The following is a 16,638-nucleotide window of genomic DNA, read 5'->3' as shown; positions in this document are numbered from 1 at the left end:
TTCAAATCAAATTTTGCATGAACTTTGGAATGCCATTAATAAACCTTAATATAATATTTTACTTTAAAAAAAAATCATTAACAGATAATAAAATTATATAATCTGCCAAGATAATTGGACCATTTTGTCAAAAAAATCTATTTTAAACAGCATTTTCTCTGTGGAAGACATAAAACAAAATTAACTGAGCATGAAAGCCGTCAGAGCCTAAACTGAATTTTGGGATCAACAATTAAAGTTAAAAAATAATTATCCTTGTAATTTATATCAAGAGAATTAGTAGATTTTACACGTGTACACAAAAATCAAAGTGCAAAGTTTATTTTATTCAGGGTGCATAGCTCAATCTTTCAACAAAAAATAAGCACCTTTTAAGTACTTTTTAAGCACTATATACATTAACAAAATGCAAAATAACTTTACAAGACCTTACATGATCATGATAAAATAACCAGTTTCTGACAAAGAACTTTTTTCTTGATTATATTAGCCAAAATAAAAAGATCGAGAGATATTTCGGTTCAATTTCAGAGAGTGGAAAATGAAGCCTGAAATTGAGATTATCTTGCAAAAAGTAGCTGAGTTACACATGAGAATGCACCACTGAACCCAGCTCAGTATGCGCATGCGGACCCTAAAGTATTTCGTATTTCATCAAAAATGTAAAATGATTGGCACTTTTATACGCTACGGAAAGATGAAACGCTGAAATGCATTGCGTTTGAATGAATTGTAAAAACGTTAAATAAAACAATCTGAAAACCACGCTATTGCATAATGCATGGCAAAAATTTACATGGTAAAGAAAAAACCTTTTTCGAAAAGGGAAAATTAAGCACCTTTTAAAAACACTCAATAAAAAAAAAGTACCTTGAAAAAATTAAAAATAAGCCCTTTTTAAAAACGTTGTGCACCATGTTATTTATTGCCTTAAGGTTGTTGATAGTGATACTATTAATTAATCAAAAATTACCTGTATGAAAAAAAAGAGAAAATTTTTTAATTTAATAACATTATAAATATTAAACCACAGGACAATGCAAGTAATAAATAATGGGAAAAAAAACTGAGTCATGTTATTCAAATATCTGAGTGTTTAGAAACTGATAAAAGTTTTTAAAGGTTAATAAAACATCAAGAGACAACTATTGGTAATTATGTAGATAAGAAGTTAAATTAACATAAAACTTATATGATAATCAATTAAATTTATAGAATCAACTACATAAAAAAAATGAAGAAAATGTAAAAAAAATTTTCTTACACAACTATAATTTTTGTCCTCAACATAAAAAATTCCATTAAAAAAACTTTTCTAAAAACCTTGGAATGTATGTTTTAAAATACAGACTTAATTCACACATTATTTGACACAAAATTCTAATTGTATGTGTGACAGGGGTAAAATAAGAAGAAAAATCAGTTTGCTGAGCATAAAAGTAAGCAGCTAGATATGGCAATGACAGCTGGCTATTCATAAAATTGTAAAAACTTTTGAAACAGAAGTATTGGTAACCATGAATATAAAAATTTATATTCAAGAAAAAAGTTGACATGACAAAATGACTCAATATAAAAAAAAATAAGAGAAAAAAAAGTAATTTATAAATAAACAAAAAAAAGTATACAACAATCATCAAAATAGTAAAAGCCACTACTCTTACATTCCGATTTCTCTTCCACTGTTTCTTTATCTGATTCGGAATCCGATTCGTCTTCATCATTGAAATCTTCAACACGTGAAAGAGCTAAAGAAAAACAAGATTTATACATTAATAAATTTTTATGAAAATGCGATTTTTATTTTTTGTAATTAGTGAACAATTAAACAATGAACAATATAAACAATTTTATTAGTGTAATTGTCCTTTGTAGTTTAGTTTGTAGTTTAAATGAATATTAAATATTACAAAATTTATTTTTATTATCCTAATCTAGGTTATGTTATGAAAAACTGAATACTAAATATACTCTTTTGATTTTTTAACAAATAAATAATATAAAACGCAAAATAAATAAATAACAGATAGTTTGAAGACATTTATAGCAGAAATTTAAAATAAAAGGTATAACATACAATGACAGAAATAAAAAAAATATTGAAGATAAGAACCCCCCGAGATATAATATTAATATGAATTTACAAACTATATGAACTATGCAACCAAAAAGTTACTTAAGGTTTCAAAAAGAGAATAAGATGTTTCCTTTTGAAAATGTTCTTTTTATAAATATGCATTTTAAATGCTTTAATTTCTAATTGAAAATAATAAAATTAAAAAATAATACATAAAAATAAAATAATAAAAAAACAGCAACATTGCATTGGTTATGAAAAACTTTTCCAAAGCTTTTATTGATAACTTTTCATCAAATAACTTTACCACAATCTAAATTTTTATTAAAATAGTATTTAACCGAGCAAGTGAAAAATGTATAAGAAATATCAGAGATGCCAGCAGGTATTAAGATAATTGGTTTTATTTTTAAGTAGTTATAAAATACATTTCTCGCATTAAAAAAGTAAAATAAAAATCAACCTATAAGGGAACCTGACATTGGTAAACTGTTTTGAAACTAGGGTCTGTTTAGATATAGAATTACTTTCCTTTTAAATATCAAAACCTAAAAAATTCTAATCAATCTTTGCATACCTGCCAACATTGGAGAAATAAAATAATGGAGATTTTACCAGCGACATATTTTAGGCTCATTACATATAATTAAGTAAGTCAAAAAGATAAATTAAAAATTGGAAATATTATAAGCACTTACAGTTAGTGAAGTAAAAAATATGTATATAATTCTTAATCTCTAAATAAGATTTTTTTAAAGCTTTATTTATAATTACTTAAAATATAAACACTCAATATACTGCCTGGCAATAGCACCATCTGCTGAGGAATAAGAAAAGTATTTTTGCCATCATCAATTATTTTATCAGCAAAATTTTTTCTTAAAAATTTCTTCAACAAATACAGAGAAATTTGAGAATATACAGGTAAACAGGAGATAGTTGCAAAATACAGGATTCTTTGTTAAAAAAACAAAAAAAACAGGAGACTTGGCAGGTATGATCTTTGGCTACAGAGATAAATTAAAAATTTCACTAAACATAGTAAAATAAAAAAAGAACATACTTCGAGTTCTTCCACTCTGGAAATCTAATAGAGCCTGTTTTTCAGGAGGAATGTAATCACCCTCTTTCTCCTCAACAAATGGTGAGAGATGAGGTGGAAGTAATTCCCCAGGAAAGTAGAGTTCAACAGGAAGAAGCATCTGGGCATTGACTGAATCATAAATCCACTGGGGCTGAACATAGTACCTAATTTATAAATGATTCATTAATCGAAAGGAGAAATCAGAAATATATGTTAAGTACAATGATAACTACTATGTTAGGTACTATTGGAGCATAGCTCACTTTAAATAAGAAAACTACACTTTTAGCAAGCAATATTTTTGTGATTCACAAAATTTACAATTAGTCCCACCACTCCAGTTCATCCTTTCACAGTGAACAATACATAAAAATATCTCTTTGATGTTTACTTGGGTCGATGAATTCGCTCAATGTTTTTTGGGTTGTGAGCCTTATTCAAAGAACAATAACACAACAAAGAGAGAGCACAAAGCCAATTAACTATTTAAACAAAAAATAATAAAACAATTGTATTTGTTTGTATGCGTGAACTTTTAAGATTTTTCATGAACCCACTTTTTACAAACACTCAGATGTGATAAGCAAATATTGTGGTCTCTTTGCACTTATTATAAGCAAGTTTAAATGTACATGCTAGCTAAATAGTAAAACGACTACAAAATCTAGGTCATAATTATATCAGCATGAAAATGCATGTTAAAGATTAAAACAAGATAATGAAAAACAAGGTAATAATATACAAATTATAAGTTGTCATCACTAAAAAGCAATATAGGAAAATAAAATTAAATCACTAACAACAATTCAAAACACAAATTTTTTTTTTTGCAAATATTCAACAAAAGATTATTATGAGATATTAAGATATTATAAATCCTGTAGATTCCTTTACCAAATAATTGGAAAAATTTAATTACGTATATTATATAGTTTATAAGACCACTTTAAAAAATTGTCGAGATCACTTAAAAAAATTATTTTTTTTTGTTCACTAATAAAAGTGAATTTTAAAACAAAAAGAAAATATCAACCTAGTTAAATTATAAGCAAATAACACTAAACATAAATCAAAATCACTAAAAAAGCATACAATTTTTCAATATAAATTATATTGATTTTTGTGTATTATGGTAGAAGAGCCAAAAGGAGCATTGTGGTGCAAAACCTAAATGATACAGCAATTTACCACAATGATGTACATGAAGTAAAGAAATATGCAAAGCAAAGGAATAGAGTCGAAAGAGAGCATGAAAAAATAACAAATAGATAAAAGTGGAGATCACTGGGAATTGTTAGGGTGGAAACTATATTTATCTGAAGAAAGTGAAACCCCTTAAAGGTTAGTATAAATTAGACTTTCACAACAAAGATAAAAGTATTCAGAGGAAAAGGAACAGGATAGCCTGGTTGGTAGAGTGCTGGGCCTACGTCCAAAAGGCTGTGAAATCGAAAACTCTACGTGTAGGAAATGGTGACTGATGCATGTTAAATCTGTCGAGTCACAAAGTCCTCCATGTCACCACAACAAATCATACCCCTGGGGTTACTGAATAAGAGATTGATCGTTATCTGGATTATGTCAAAATTACAACATGTAAAAGAATGGGTCCGCGATAATAACAGGCTGAGACGTGTGCGTGGCTGAAGTCATATTCTTGGCCATAAATGGCGCCACTGTAAAACACAGCCTATGCCTAACATTCGCTCGGTCCAACCAAGCAGGCTCGCCGCTACTGGTAAGTGGCCTTAGAAGCAAAAACACAAACAGAACAAAAAAATTACAAATATAATATATAAGCAGTTAAAAATAAATATGATGTTACAAATTTTAAAGTAGGATAATGAGTGAGTAAAATTCTGACTTAAAAGATCAGTTTTACCTATTAATGTACTGTTTGGTTCCTAATGGCCTGTCAATAATATGATGTGTAATTGTCAGATCATTTTCATCAAATGTTGCACCAAGTGATATTGTTTTATCAAAAGACACTTCTCCTCCGAAACATCTAAAACAAAAGTAAAGGCAGTAGTGCAATTAAAATAAATCAGTTAAAGTGGGGGGAAAAACGAATATATCTGTTTGAAAAATCCAATGCAAACCTTATAATAAACAGAAGAGATTCCTTAGGAACTTCCCGGTTGAGGAAAATTTTGCAACCACTAAAAAGGTTTTTGAATTTTTTAATTTCTTCAGATTTAGCTTTCTGTTCCTGAATATTTTCATCGTTGGACATCTAAAGTGAAAATAATATTTAGAAATACAATTCAGTGTAAATGAATTAAAATGCAATTTAAAATAAAGGAAAATAAGTTACTTCAGGGAATTCGTCAATTTCTTCCTCTTCTTCCACATTGTTGCCCAAAGTGGATTTAAGACTTAAATTGAGAGCAGCAATAAACTATAAATAAACACAAGCAATTATTGAAAAAGAAAACAATTATAAAAGCAACTTAAAAAAACTTTTAAAAAAACTACACGAGGTGTATAGCGATCTACATTGAAATATTAGATAAATAGAACCTGCTTTATTTATATTTCTTGACAGAAACTCTGATAGAATCTAACAATGAAATTATGTAAACAGTTGAAACTATTTGTCGACAAAATTTTTTGACATTTAAACTTAATACTTTTCCAGGCATTAGATGGCCAGGTATAATTCAAATTGTAGTTTATAAATAAAGAAGCAATTATATCACATTACTAATGGCACTAGCAATAACTTCACACACATCAAAAAAGTTCCCACACATAATTTAACTTATAATGCTTGAATTGAAATGCTTGGATCGAACTGAATTGAAATAGAATTAAACAGATACGAATCAGTATACGATGCAAGAAAATTCCCAAACTGATAACTCCACACTTTGGAGGGAAAAAAATGGTAAGATGACTAGCAATCACTATACTTGCCAACATTGGAGAAATAAAATAAGGCAGATTTTAATAGCGAGATTTTTTAGGCTACAAGTAAAGTTTTGATACATCATGCATATAAGAGAAATTCGAAATATTATAAACACTTACATTTAATGAAGTAAAAAATATGTATCTACATATATCTTAATTTGAAGAAGTTTCTTTAAAACCATTATCTATAATTCAGGGGTCTGCCCAGGCCGAATTTACTACTGTTTAGCGGTACCTTCACAAATTCAACTTTAGGAAAAACGGTAGTTTTACAAATTCAACTTTAGGAGAAATGGTAGTTTCACAAAATACATTTTCTTAAAATTTTATTTTTGTATCCCTTAAGAAACGGTAAATCCATATTTTGAACACATTTTTGTGTTGATTTTTTAATACAATTTTTCACAAATTATGTCTAAATTTTCAAAAAATAGGCACCTCTCTGAAAAACCTAGACAGATCCATGTAATTACTTAAACTATTAACTCAACATACTGCTGTACTGGCAATGGCACTATCTGTTGAGGAATAAGAGAAGAATTTTTGCCATCAGAGGATATTTTATCGGCAAAAATTTCCGTTATTTTTAATTTCTTCAACAAATATGGAGAAATGTGAGAATAAACGAGTAAACAGGAATAGTCATAAAATATGGGAGTCTTCGTTAAAAAACAGGATACTTGGCAAGTATGCAACACCTGCAGAGTTTACAAAACAAGACAAATGAGGTAGATACAAGCGTAAAAAAACAAGCCTAAAGATAGCTGCAATGTTATGAATTTTAAAACTAATATTTTAAAGCAAGATCATATTTCCCCATTCAAGAACAACCATTTTTTCAATTATCTGGAACAGGTTGGATCTCAATTTAATTTCAATAATTGACTAAATAACATAAAGACATATCTTACCTCCGTGCTGTCCTCTTCCCCATTCATCAATTCTTCAGACGAACAACTAACAGCAAGCTATGTGAAATAAAACATTATGCGTAAGTATAACAAATAATTAATAAAATAGCTTTATTACAGATCAATTACTACCTCATATTACATCTCAATTCGGTTGAACAGGTCAACTGGTCAGATTTCCTTGATATAATCAGGAATGTCAACTATATAATATTACTATAATAAAGTATTAAAAACTATATTTTGCAGGCTTCTGCAAAGTTTTACCAATATCTTATTAGTTAAAATTCTTAGTGGTCGATGGATCGTGGATTAGAGTCCCCTTACCGTCAGGCTAACCGTTGGAGGTTTCTGTAATTTTCCTCTCCAACCAAAGCAAATTCGGGTTAGTTTCGATAAAAAGGCCTCGAAGTCGTAAACTCAGAATTAGGTCTGATGTACAAAGTTCTAGATAAAAATAGTTATAGATAAAATTTTAAATTAAAATTATCAACGATGATGGCTGTTCAATGTTGGTTACTTATAAAATAAAATATTTTAATATGGTCAATCCAAGATAACTGGAACAAAGTTGCATTTTATATGAACTTTAGAATTAATTTTAAAGCTTTGTGGGCTGAATAACTTTAATTCGAGTCCACTAAATCAAAAATCATACTTTAAAATAAGACTTTTGCTTCTGCTAGAAAAATCACCCCCTAAAGAGGAGCAAGTTGTCATTTCTTCATAATTATATGAATTCATCTTTAAATTTTTTTAGAGGGTAGTACATGGAATTAAAATATAATTTATACCTTTAACAATGCATTATTTTTTTTATTTACTTTCTAGTAAAACCAGTGAACTGGAAAGAATTTACATTTTAAATATAATTTACATTTTTGACAATGTATTATTTTTTTTTATTTACTTTCTAGTAAAAACCAGTGAACTGGAAAGAATTATAAATAAAATCATGGAATTAATAAAATTCCATTTTTACTACAAAATAAAGCATAGTAAATAGGCGAGAGCTGGACAAAATATGGGTCTGGATTTATTTGGCATCATTCTGTAATCATTAATCGCATGAAACTGGTTGCAGATAGTCACTATGCTATTTAGAGGTGAATGAAAGACAGTGTAGGCTACTTGTTTTTCAATGCCAATGTTTTGCAAAATTTGATCAGAAAAGCTTTAATTTTCTCACCGCCAATTTTTCTTTGTACTTCCTAATGGCTTCAAGAATTATTCATGGTAAATTTAGCATCAGATAACACCTTATTTAGCTATTATTTTAAATTATTAAATCACCTAATTTTCAACATTATTGTATAAAACCTCAGGAAGTTTGAACATGTTAGCAATGCAGAGAAGCATGATCAAAGCATGAGCATGAAAGAAGCATGATTTCTGTTCTAAAATCTGATTCTACTGCTACCTAAATCTACTAAATGTTACAAACATATTAAGTTCAAAACTTCGATACTGCTTGATTTTAAAATCTCTGTAAGTTATATAGTGTATAAAATTAATTTAATCAATTTAATGCAATTAACAAATATTTTAGTAATAAAAAAAATTTCTTACTTATTATTTAACTGGTTACCCAATTTCAATTACATTAAACTAGATTGGATAAAACCAGGTGGTAGTATACTACCAAAAAATAATTGTTTACACCTCACAATATTTTTTTGAATTTATTTTGAAATTAAAGGACAAAATTATTATTAATTAAAAAAAGATATTTTATAGTTTAGTTTTCTAGAAAAAACTCAGTGACTCAGTTTTTTCCAACATCCTGTTACTGAAATAAAGTTTCATTTTGAATTTTTTAAAAATAGTGTGTAAAATGATATTTTTGTACATCTACAAAGAAACTTAAGTTATGTTTGTTTAATTTCAATAAGCATAACACACCTAAATATACTGGATTATTATAAATACAGCAGAACCTCAAATATTCAACATCTACTAAACCAGGGGGACATAAGAACATCGAAATTATCAAATAATCAAGGGGGGATGTAAACTGATTTTGTGAGTATATAAATGCTAAAATATGAGTAAAACTACCAGGGATGCTACTCGCAAAATATCAAATTGTCTCACCAGAAATTGCATTTCGTCTCAGTTAAAATCTCTTTTTGGCTCAGTTTGTCTCAGCTAAAATTATTTTTTTCACTCAGTTTATCTCAGCTAAAAGGATTATTAATCAGTTTGATAACAATATAAAGATAATTTTCAGGATCCATAAAACCATTAATAGCATACTAGGAGTACTACAATTATACATACATTCACTATTGCTAGGATTTTTAAAAACCTGCATATGATTGATTATAAGAGTCCACAAAATTGTTTTATGGACTCTGTTGTTTTCATATATATTGCATTTATCATTTATGCCAATGAATAGTATCTGTTCCAGAATTTTACAAAGTAAATTTTAACTTTCTTACTTTTTAAAATATAATGGTGTTAACTTTCTAAAAAGAAATATCTATTTAGTTTCAGTAATTCAAAAGGGAAAATACCCATTTCATTTTGAGCTCAAATTTCATCTCAAAATATATAACTATTCAGTTACAATGAAAGGTCTACAGATTTCAATAATTAAAAGAGAAATTCAGTAATTAAATAATGAGAGTTTAAGAAAATGCAAACAACACAAAAAAAAACACTCTTTGATAGAATTCAGGAGGTGCAGTGAAATTTTGAAATATTTTAGGTAGGAATTTTTCAAGAAAATTTTAGGGAGCACTTAATAGCCAAAAATTAGCATATATACATTTTTATATCAAAACAGAAATATTTAAAAACTATTATAAACAATTTAAAAAGACACATATAAATATAATTTTCTTTCTAAAATGACTCGCATCCTTTATTAAGTATAAAAGTAAACTTTTTAGTTTATTGGCATTGACTAGTAGATTGTACTTTCTTGCATTCACAAGATTAGTTAGTTGACTATGTTCTTTTAATTTGTATAGCTAAATATACAATCATAAAATGTGATTATGAATGCACTTAGTAATTGTTTAAATGCAACAACTGTAGAAAAATATATCACATCTTTACAGTAACTAATTCAAGAAAAAACTTAATTCTACTTCTTTCTAGAATCGTGAAACTGGATTTTAAAATTGCGTGAATATGAATTGCGATTTTGGGTTTTAAAATCGCGTGAATATGAATCGCGATATTGAATTACAAAATCGAGTGAATATGAATCACGATATTGGATTTTAAAATAGCGTGAATATGAATCGCGATTTTGGATTTTAAAATCGAGTGAACATGAATCGCGATTTTTGATTTTAAAATCAAGTGAATATGAATCACGATATCGGATTTTAAAATCACGTGAATATGAATCGTGCGGTTGGATTTTAAGATCGCGTGAATATGAATCGCGATTTTGGATTATAAAATCATGTGAATATGAATCACGCTGTTGGATTTTAAAAACACGAAAATATAAATCACGATATTGGATTTTAAAATCGCGTGAATATGAATCGCGCAGCTGGATTTAAAAAACACAAATCACGATATTGGATTTTAAAATCGCGTCAATATGAATCACTATTTCGGATTTTAAAATCGTGTGAATATGAATCACGATTTTGAATTTTAAAATCACGTGAATAAGAATAGCGCTGTTGGATTTTAAAAACGCGAAAGTACAAATAGCGATATTGAATTTTTAAATTGCGTAAATAAGAATCACGATTTTTAGATCACGTGAATACGAATCGCAATGAGTAATTTTTAAATAGCGTACAAATACGAAAAACGAGATCTGATATTACAACTGCGTGATAACGAATCGCAATATTGGATTTAAAAATGCGTGAATACGAATCGCGACGTTGGATTTTAAACTCGCGGGAATACAGATCGCGATATTGAATTTTTAAATTGAGTGAATAGGAATTGCTAGTACGATTTTTAAACAGCGTAAAAAAAGTCGCAACACATAAGTTTTAAATAAGTTAAATACGAAAATCGATGATTGATATTAAAATCGTCTGATTAATAATCGCGATTTTAGCATATTCCAGCGCAGTTCCTAATATTTAAAATTCCGAAAATCAGCCAAACGAAGAAAAAAAAATCAATTACCGGTGGTCGAAACGAAACGCTTAGACTCCTTTCCACTCTATAGCGGAAGTCGCGAGAATCCGACTATCGTTCCGGCGGCTTGGGTTTCTCTAATTGGACTCCCTAAAAATTTTAGTTTTTGGAACATGGTCGAAAATTTTAAAAATTGGGAGAAAAAAGCGGATTTCCGCTTTTTCGCGGAAGTCTTTCATCCCGTGGAGACGTGAACGGCAAAATGATCTCCAATGACTCACGGCGATGCGGATTAATATTTGAAACTGAATTCAGGTTTGCCAAATTTTGGACGTTTTGTCTCAGAATGGCGCAGCTTTGGCAGAAACTGAGCTGAATGTCGCAAAATGGCGCAGTTATGCCGTTTTGTCTCAGTTTGTCGCAAATGGCGCAGGCGTAGCATCCCTGAACTACTGAAAACAGAAACAACAAAAAAAAGTTTAATAAAAACAGGCATTTTACTTTTCTATTTTGAATAACCATAAAATATTAATAATAATAAAAAACAACAACAGAGAATTTGTTTTCTGTTTAACAACTATGTTCTAACCAGATGCTAAACTCTTATAACTTGACTATTATCAACCACTCAAATGCCAGAATATTGTGTTTGTTAATGGCTATTAGCTGTTTGCATTATTTTACTTCAAAAGGAAGTTAAACTATTTTACTTAGAAAGCCTATTATTTTGATGTTATAGATTAAACTAAAGCAGTAAGTTACTTATTGCTTCTAAAATCATTTTGCCTTTTTATTGCAAATGCTCACAATACACAAGAAATTTGAAAGAAAAAAAAAGGGGGGAAGGCATGATACATTATGAAATTTATGTGGAAAAACCATACTCCTGTATTATTATTAACAATATCAACTTGCTCAGGCTTCCAAACTTTGCAAGTGTTTAATTTTTTAAAAACAAACAAACCATGATCTAAGTAAAAATTATTTCCTTACCGCTGGAGGATATTTCAAGTTTATTGAACTGTACAGCTTATAATTAACGAAACCCAACATGGTACTGTAGAACTGAGCAAATGTAACCATGATTTTAAAGTCTACGTCTGTAGGTCTCTGAAAGAGAATGAAGTATTAGCTAGCTGCCTTTGTTTTTGAAACATAGTTAATATTTTCCTTTCATTGTCTATGTTTATAAATGCTTATAAAAGTTTTTAATGCAATAAAATTTTTTATAGAACTAGAATTAACTATAAGCATTTTGAGCAGTAACTCTAACAATACTACACTATTATGAATACATTTTAAAATGGAATATATCACACACTGCTATAAAATAATAGTATAAAGTAAAATAACTAAATTTAATATTTTGAGGACATAGTAACTTTTAGGCAAATTAAATACTTTATGAATAAAGTTTTACAATTTTACAGAAAGCAAAAACTTTTATAACTGCATTATACATCTAAAGGAATAGTAAACATTTAATTAACATGAATAACATCCTCCTAATTAGTATATAGATCTTTTATGCACTAGCTCAGTGCATTTCAAAATTCTTATATTTTCAAAAATAGTTAATGTTGGAAGAATTCTTTCTAAAATCTAGAACATTCATGTTTTCAACAGTATATATTTTTTTAATAAGAATAATTATCACTATCTTTTATCACTCACTATCTAATTATCACTTTAATAAGAATAATTATCACGATAATAAGAATAATTATCACTTCTTTGTTTTAACAAAAAAGAGAAGAGCTTTTCAGTCAAAAATCTACTGCAAAACTAATCAAATTTTAATGTCTGTTTCGTTGACAAAGGTAAAAAAAAATATAATAATAATAATAATAATATATGAATCAGCAAAAAAATAGTGAAGTTTTTTCTCCATAAAGTTGCAGAACTGATCACACAGTTTTTTTTCTTTTTTTCAAAGTACTGCAAAAGACAACTGTTGGTAATTTTTATTTTCATTTTAACACAATGATATTGTAAGAACCTTGTCTATTACTGAGCAAAAATTAAAAATAGTTTCTAGTTTTTAAAAACATATTATTTTAAATAGAAAAAATAGCAAGTTCTAAGTTAATTATTTGAAGGGAAAAATTACAATAATAAATAAATAAAATAAAGGCTCAATTTTGAAACTAAAATAACTACCTCCCACTTTATAATTGATTGCATATTGTTAAAATAAAACACATGTGATGAAAGTATAACAAAAAGCATAACTTACATTAAAACCAAAAGTATGAGGTACAACCCAAGTTATTGTTTGTCCCATTATTTCAGCTTGATAGTAAATTCCTTTGATAGACACGAAAACTTTACGCAAGGCCTTTGTCTCTACGATGTAGTGCAAGAATTCAACTAAAACCAATAAAGATGAATAATTGAATTACATTAAGCAAATGAACAAAATAAACAGAAAGTTGTTAAAAAAATTTTTAAAATAACATGTTTTTTTTCCCAATTAACATTCCTAAATGATTGTGCTTTCAATTAAGATGTAATGAATCAAGTTCTATGCTACTTTGCATAAATAAAACGTAGTGCTTTTTTTTTTAGTGGTGTTTTTTTAATGGCGTAGTAGTGTTTTTTTTTTTTTATATATATAGGTTAACTTTGAGCATTAACACAAAACGTCAGAAATCTGTTTTACAAATTAAACATTAACTACAAATTAAAGTATGATATAAAATACAATTTAAAAGAGTTATTATAATAAATAAAAAAAATTAAACTAAAAAATGGTTTTTATATACATGTATATTCAGTAATTTCACTTTAAGTTTGATTAAGTTAAGTTTGATGAGTTCACTTTAAGATGACTTTTCTTTAAGTTGCTACAAAATGTCATTGTTAAAAATAAAAATGTCAACAAAATGTAATTGTTTAATAATCTCTCTTGCGGAATCAAAGAATATCTGATGATTTAATATTCATTCTGAAGATTTCTAGACTATCTAATCTACTTGTGCCTATAAAAACACGAAAAGTATTTGTATATGGAAGTTGATGTATTTTTCTTAAAATAATATTCAATCTGAACACTAATATTCATTTTAAAACAGGTAAATAATTTTTAATCAAAGCTTAATGTTTTATTTAAAGTAATTTAGAACTAAACTAATCACTACTGTATTGCAACTAAATATTATTTATACGATTGCAACTAAACAATATTTATAAAACTCTCACTTAACTGTTTTAAAAAAAAAAATCTGTAATTACTGAACTGTTAATTGGATTAAAATCACTTGAAATAATTTGTACAAAGAGATCAATTCAAACTTTTATAACAACTAATCTCTAAATCAAAAGATTTTATTTTAACTTTTAAAATGAGTAACTTAATACAATACCCCTAAATCACACTAGTAAAATATCATGGCAACAACATAAATATTTTTTTTCCTTTCATAATCCCTCAGTTTAATATATAAATGATTGTAACATTGAAAATTTTTAATTCAGTATTACAAAAATTATACCCAAACAAAAGTAATTTGGAGATGGTGAGGACGCTCAACTTTTTGCATAACATTAAACAATTTCTTGACAAATTCAGATGCACCATACAACTTAGACATTAATAAATACTTTTTTATATGACTTATATTTTTACTCAGTACCTTATAATAAAATTATAGTTGAGCTATAACCCAGAAAAAATAAAATAAAGTTAATAAAAAAATGCTTCCAATAATATCAGAACTGCCTGAAGCACGGCTTAAAATCATCCAATGTGCCAGTGCTCTAGTGAGTAATGAGATCAATTAGGAATATATGGATATGTATGTAAATTCATTTGACAGAAAAACAAAAATTCAAAAGAAATTTAAATAATAAAAAAAATTTTATTTCATTAAGTAACATTTATGTGTATATAATTGAAAAAGCAATAATTTGAAACAATAAAACTTGTTGTATTACTAACCAGTAAGTCTCCTACATAAATGTATTAACTCCACTTTAATGCTATGTGATTTTGGAAATGAACTGAAGAGAAAGCACATAGAAATGACATCATCTAAATCTCTTAAAGCATCAACAAATGTGGGGTACCTAGTAAAAAAATTTTTAACTATCACTTCAAAGGAAACAGTATAGTACTCAATAATGGGAGAAAAAATACTTTTAAATACAAACTTGAAAAAAAATTATATTCATATTTACATTATACATTAGTTTTTACACAATTTACTATTGAAAATTTAGTTATAATAAATTATAACTCAAATAATAATCGAAATAAAAAATTGACTTCCACAAATACAAACAATCATATTTCGAAAATAAACTAAAGTTGGCAGGATTGAATATTGAGTAATTAAAAACTTGACAAATGAAAATGTTTCGCATGAGAGAACAAACATGCAATTCAATGAGAAAAAAATAGATAAAGATATATAAATAAACAAAAAAAATTGTTGCTTTAAAAATATTTTGTGGATACCCCCCCCCCCAAAGTTTTATATTGAGTTTGTCTTTTGATCCTGTCTCAAACTTAGTTATGGATAGAATTGCAATAACAACAGACAAATGAGAGCAAGTTAAAATAAATTTCTTCAGAAAATAGTTCATTTATTTTTTATTCCGGTGGCTCGGGTGGACATTGTTTAGATGTTGCCAAAATTCTTCTCAAATCGTAATTCTTTCTAAACAAAAAAATTGACATGTATATGAGAATTGTGTCGAATACAAAAATTTCTTCAGATTATCAAAAAAACTGACTTCTTTTTTAAAGCTAAGATGGATGCTTTGGCAAGGATTACAAAATTATCACAAATAAAAAAAATCAATTTAAAGAGGGTCAGGTTAGAGATATTAGACATTATATGACAAAATAAATTCTAGGATACATAAACTTAAAGGCATATTTTCAGATTTTTTGTTTCTTTTTACTGGTTACAACCACTGTTGGCAATGTACTAGTGTTATGCGCTTAAAACTAAATCTTGGGTTTAAGAACTCAAGTAATCAAGGGACTTAAAATACTTTTTATTATCATGATAATGTCACTCCTAAAAATTCTTGTGACACTTTCTGAAATACTTCTTGATTTTAAACATGTTAACAAATATAGAATGGAGTTTTATTATACATTCTGGAATTTACCTTTCTTTAACAACATGGTCTAGCTTAAAAATGGGTTGATTTTCTCGAAGTCTTTGGCTAGTGTCTTGATCTTGTTTACCAATAGCCTTCTTCAAGCGTCTCACAAACACCTAAAGAATTTCAAGTAAAAATTACAGAGACAAAACAAAACTGTTTAAATGCATTGAAAACCATTTTAAAAAATTAACTAAACTAACTAAAATTAAACTAAAATTTAAGTAAATCTGTTGTAATGTAAAGTTTTAAAATGAAAAAAAAGTATTTCAAATAGTCATTCATCAATCATTAAACAAATTTGTAAGTAGAATTTAACAAGTAACTAGTACAAGTATATATGGTACAATGAGTTTTTTACTTGGTCAGACACATACACAAAGATATATTAAAATCTAAATTAAATTCTTCAACATAAAACAAATAGTATTTTTATTTAAAAGTACATACTTACTCAATCAATTGATAAC

At 27.5% G+C, this 16,638-nt stretch overlaps 1 protein-coding gene across 1 annotated transcript in view; it reads right to left on the bottom strand.

Moving 5' to 3' along the window:
• Positions 1-16,638, bottom strand: part of LOC107450555 (pescadillo homolog) — a 29,587-nt gene that overhangs the window by 3,727 nt on the left and 9,222 nt on the right. The window contains exons 4-13 of the mRNA XM_043046434.3: positions 16,175-16,284; positions 14,994-15,121; positions 13,290-13,423; positions 12,047-12,163; positions 6,989-7,045; positions 5,479-5,562; positions 5,264-5,397; positions 5,044-5,169; positions 3,141-3,325; positions 1,665-1,748 (exon numbers count right to left, since the gene is read on the bottom strand). Coding sequence (XP_042902368.2) covers positions 1,665-1,748; positions 3,141-3,325; positions 5,044-5,169; positions 5,264-5,397; positions 5,479-5,562; positions 6,989-7,045; positions 12,047-12,163; positions 13,290-13,423; positions 14,994-15,121; positions 16,175-16,284 — 1,159 coding nt within the window. The remainder of the gene's footprint in view (positions 1-1,664; positions 1,749-3,140; positions 3,326-5,043; positions 5,170-5,263; positions 5,398-5,478; positions 5,563-6,988; positions 7,046-12,046; positions 12,164-13,289; positions 13,424-14,993; positions 15,122-16,174; positions 16,285-16,638) is intronic.

The sequence above is a fragment of the Parasteatoda tepidariorum genome, chromosome 7 (assembly GCF_982258835.1).
Source record: "Parasteatoda tepidariorum strain Cologne lab strain chromosome 7, Ptep-v5.0, whole genome shotgun sequence".
NCBI classification, from domain to species: Eukaryota; Metazoa; Arthropoda; class Arachnida; order Araneae; family Theridiidae; genus Parasteatoda; species Parasteatoda tepidariorum.
This window is presented reverse-complemented; position numbering and strand designations above follow the sequence as displayed.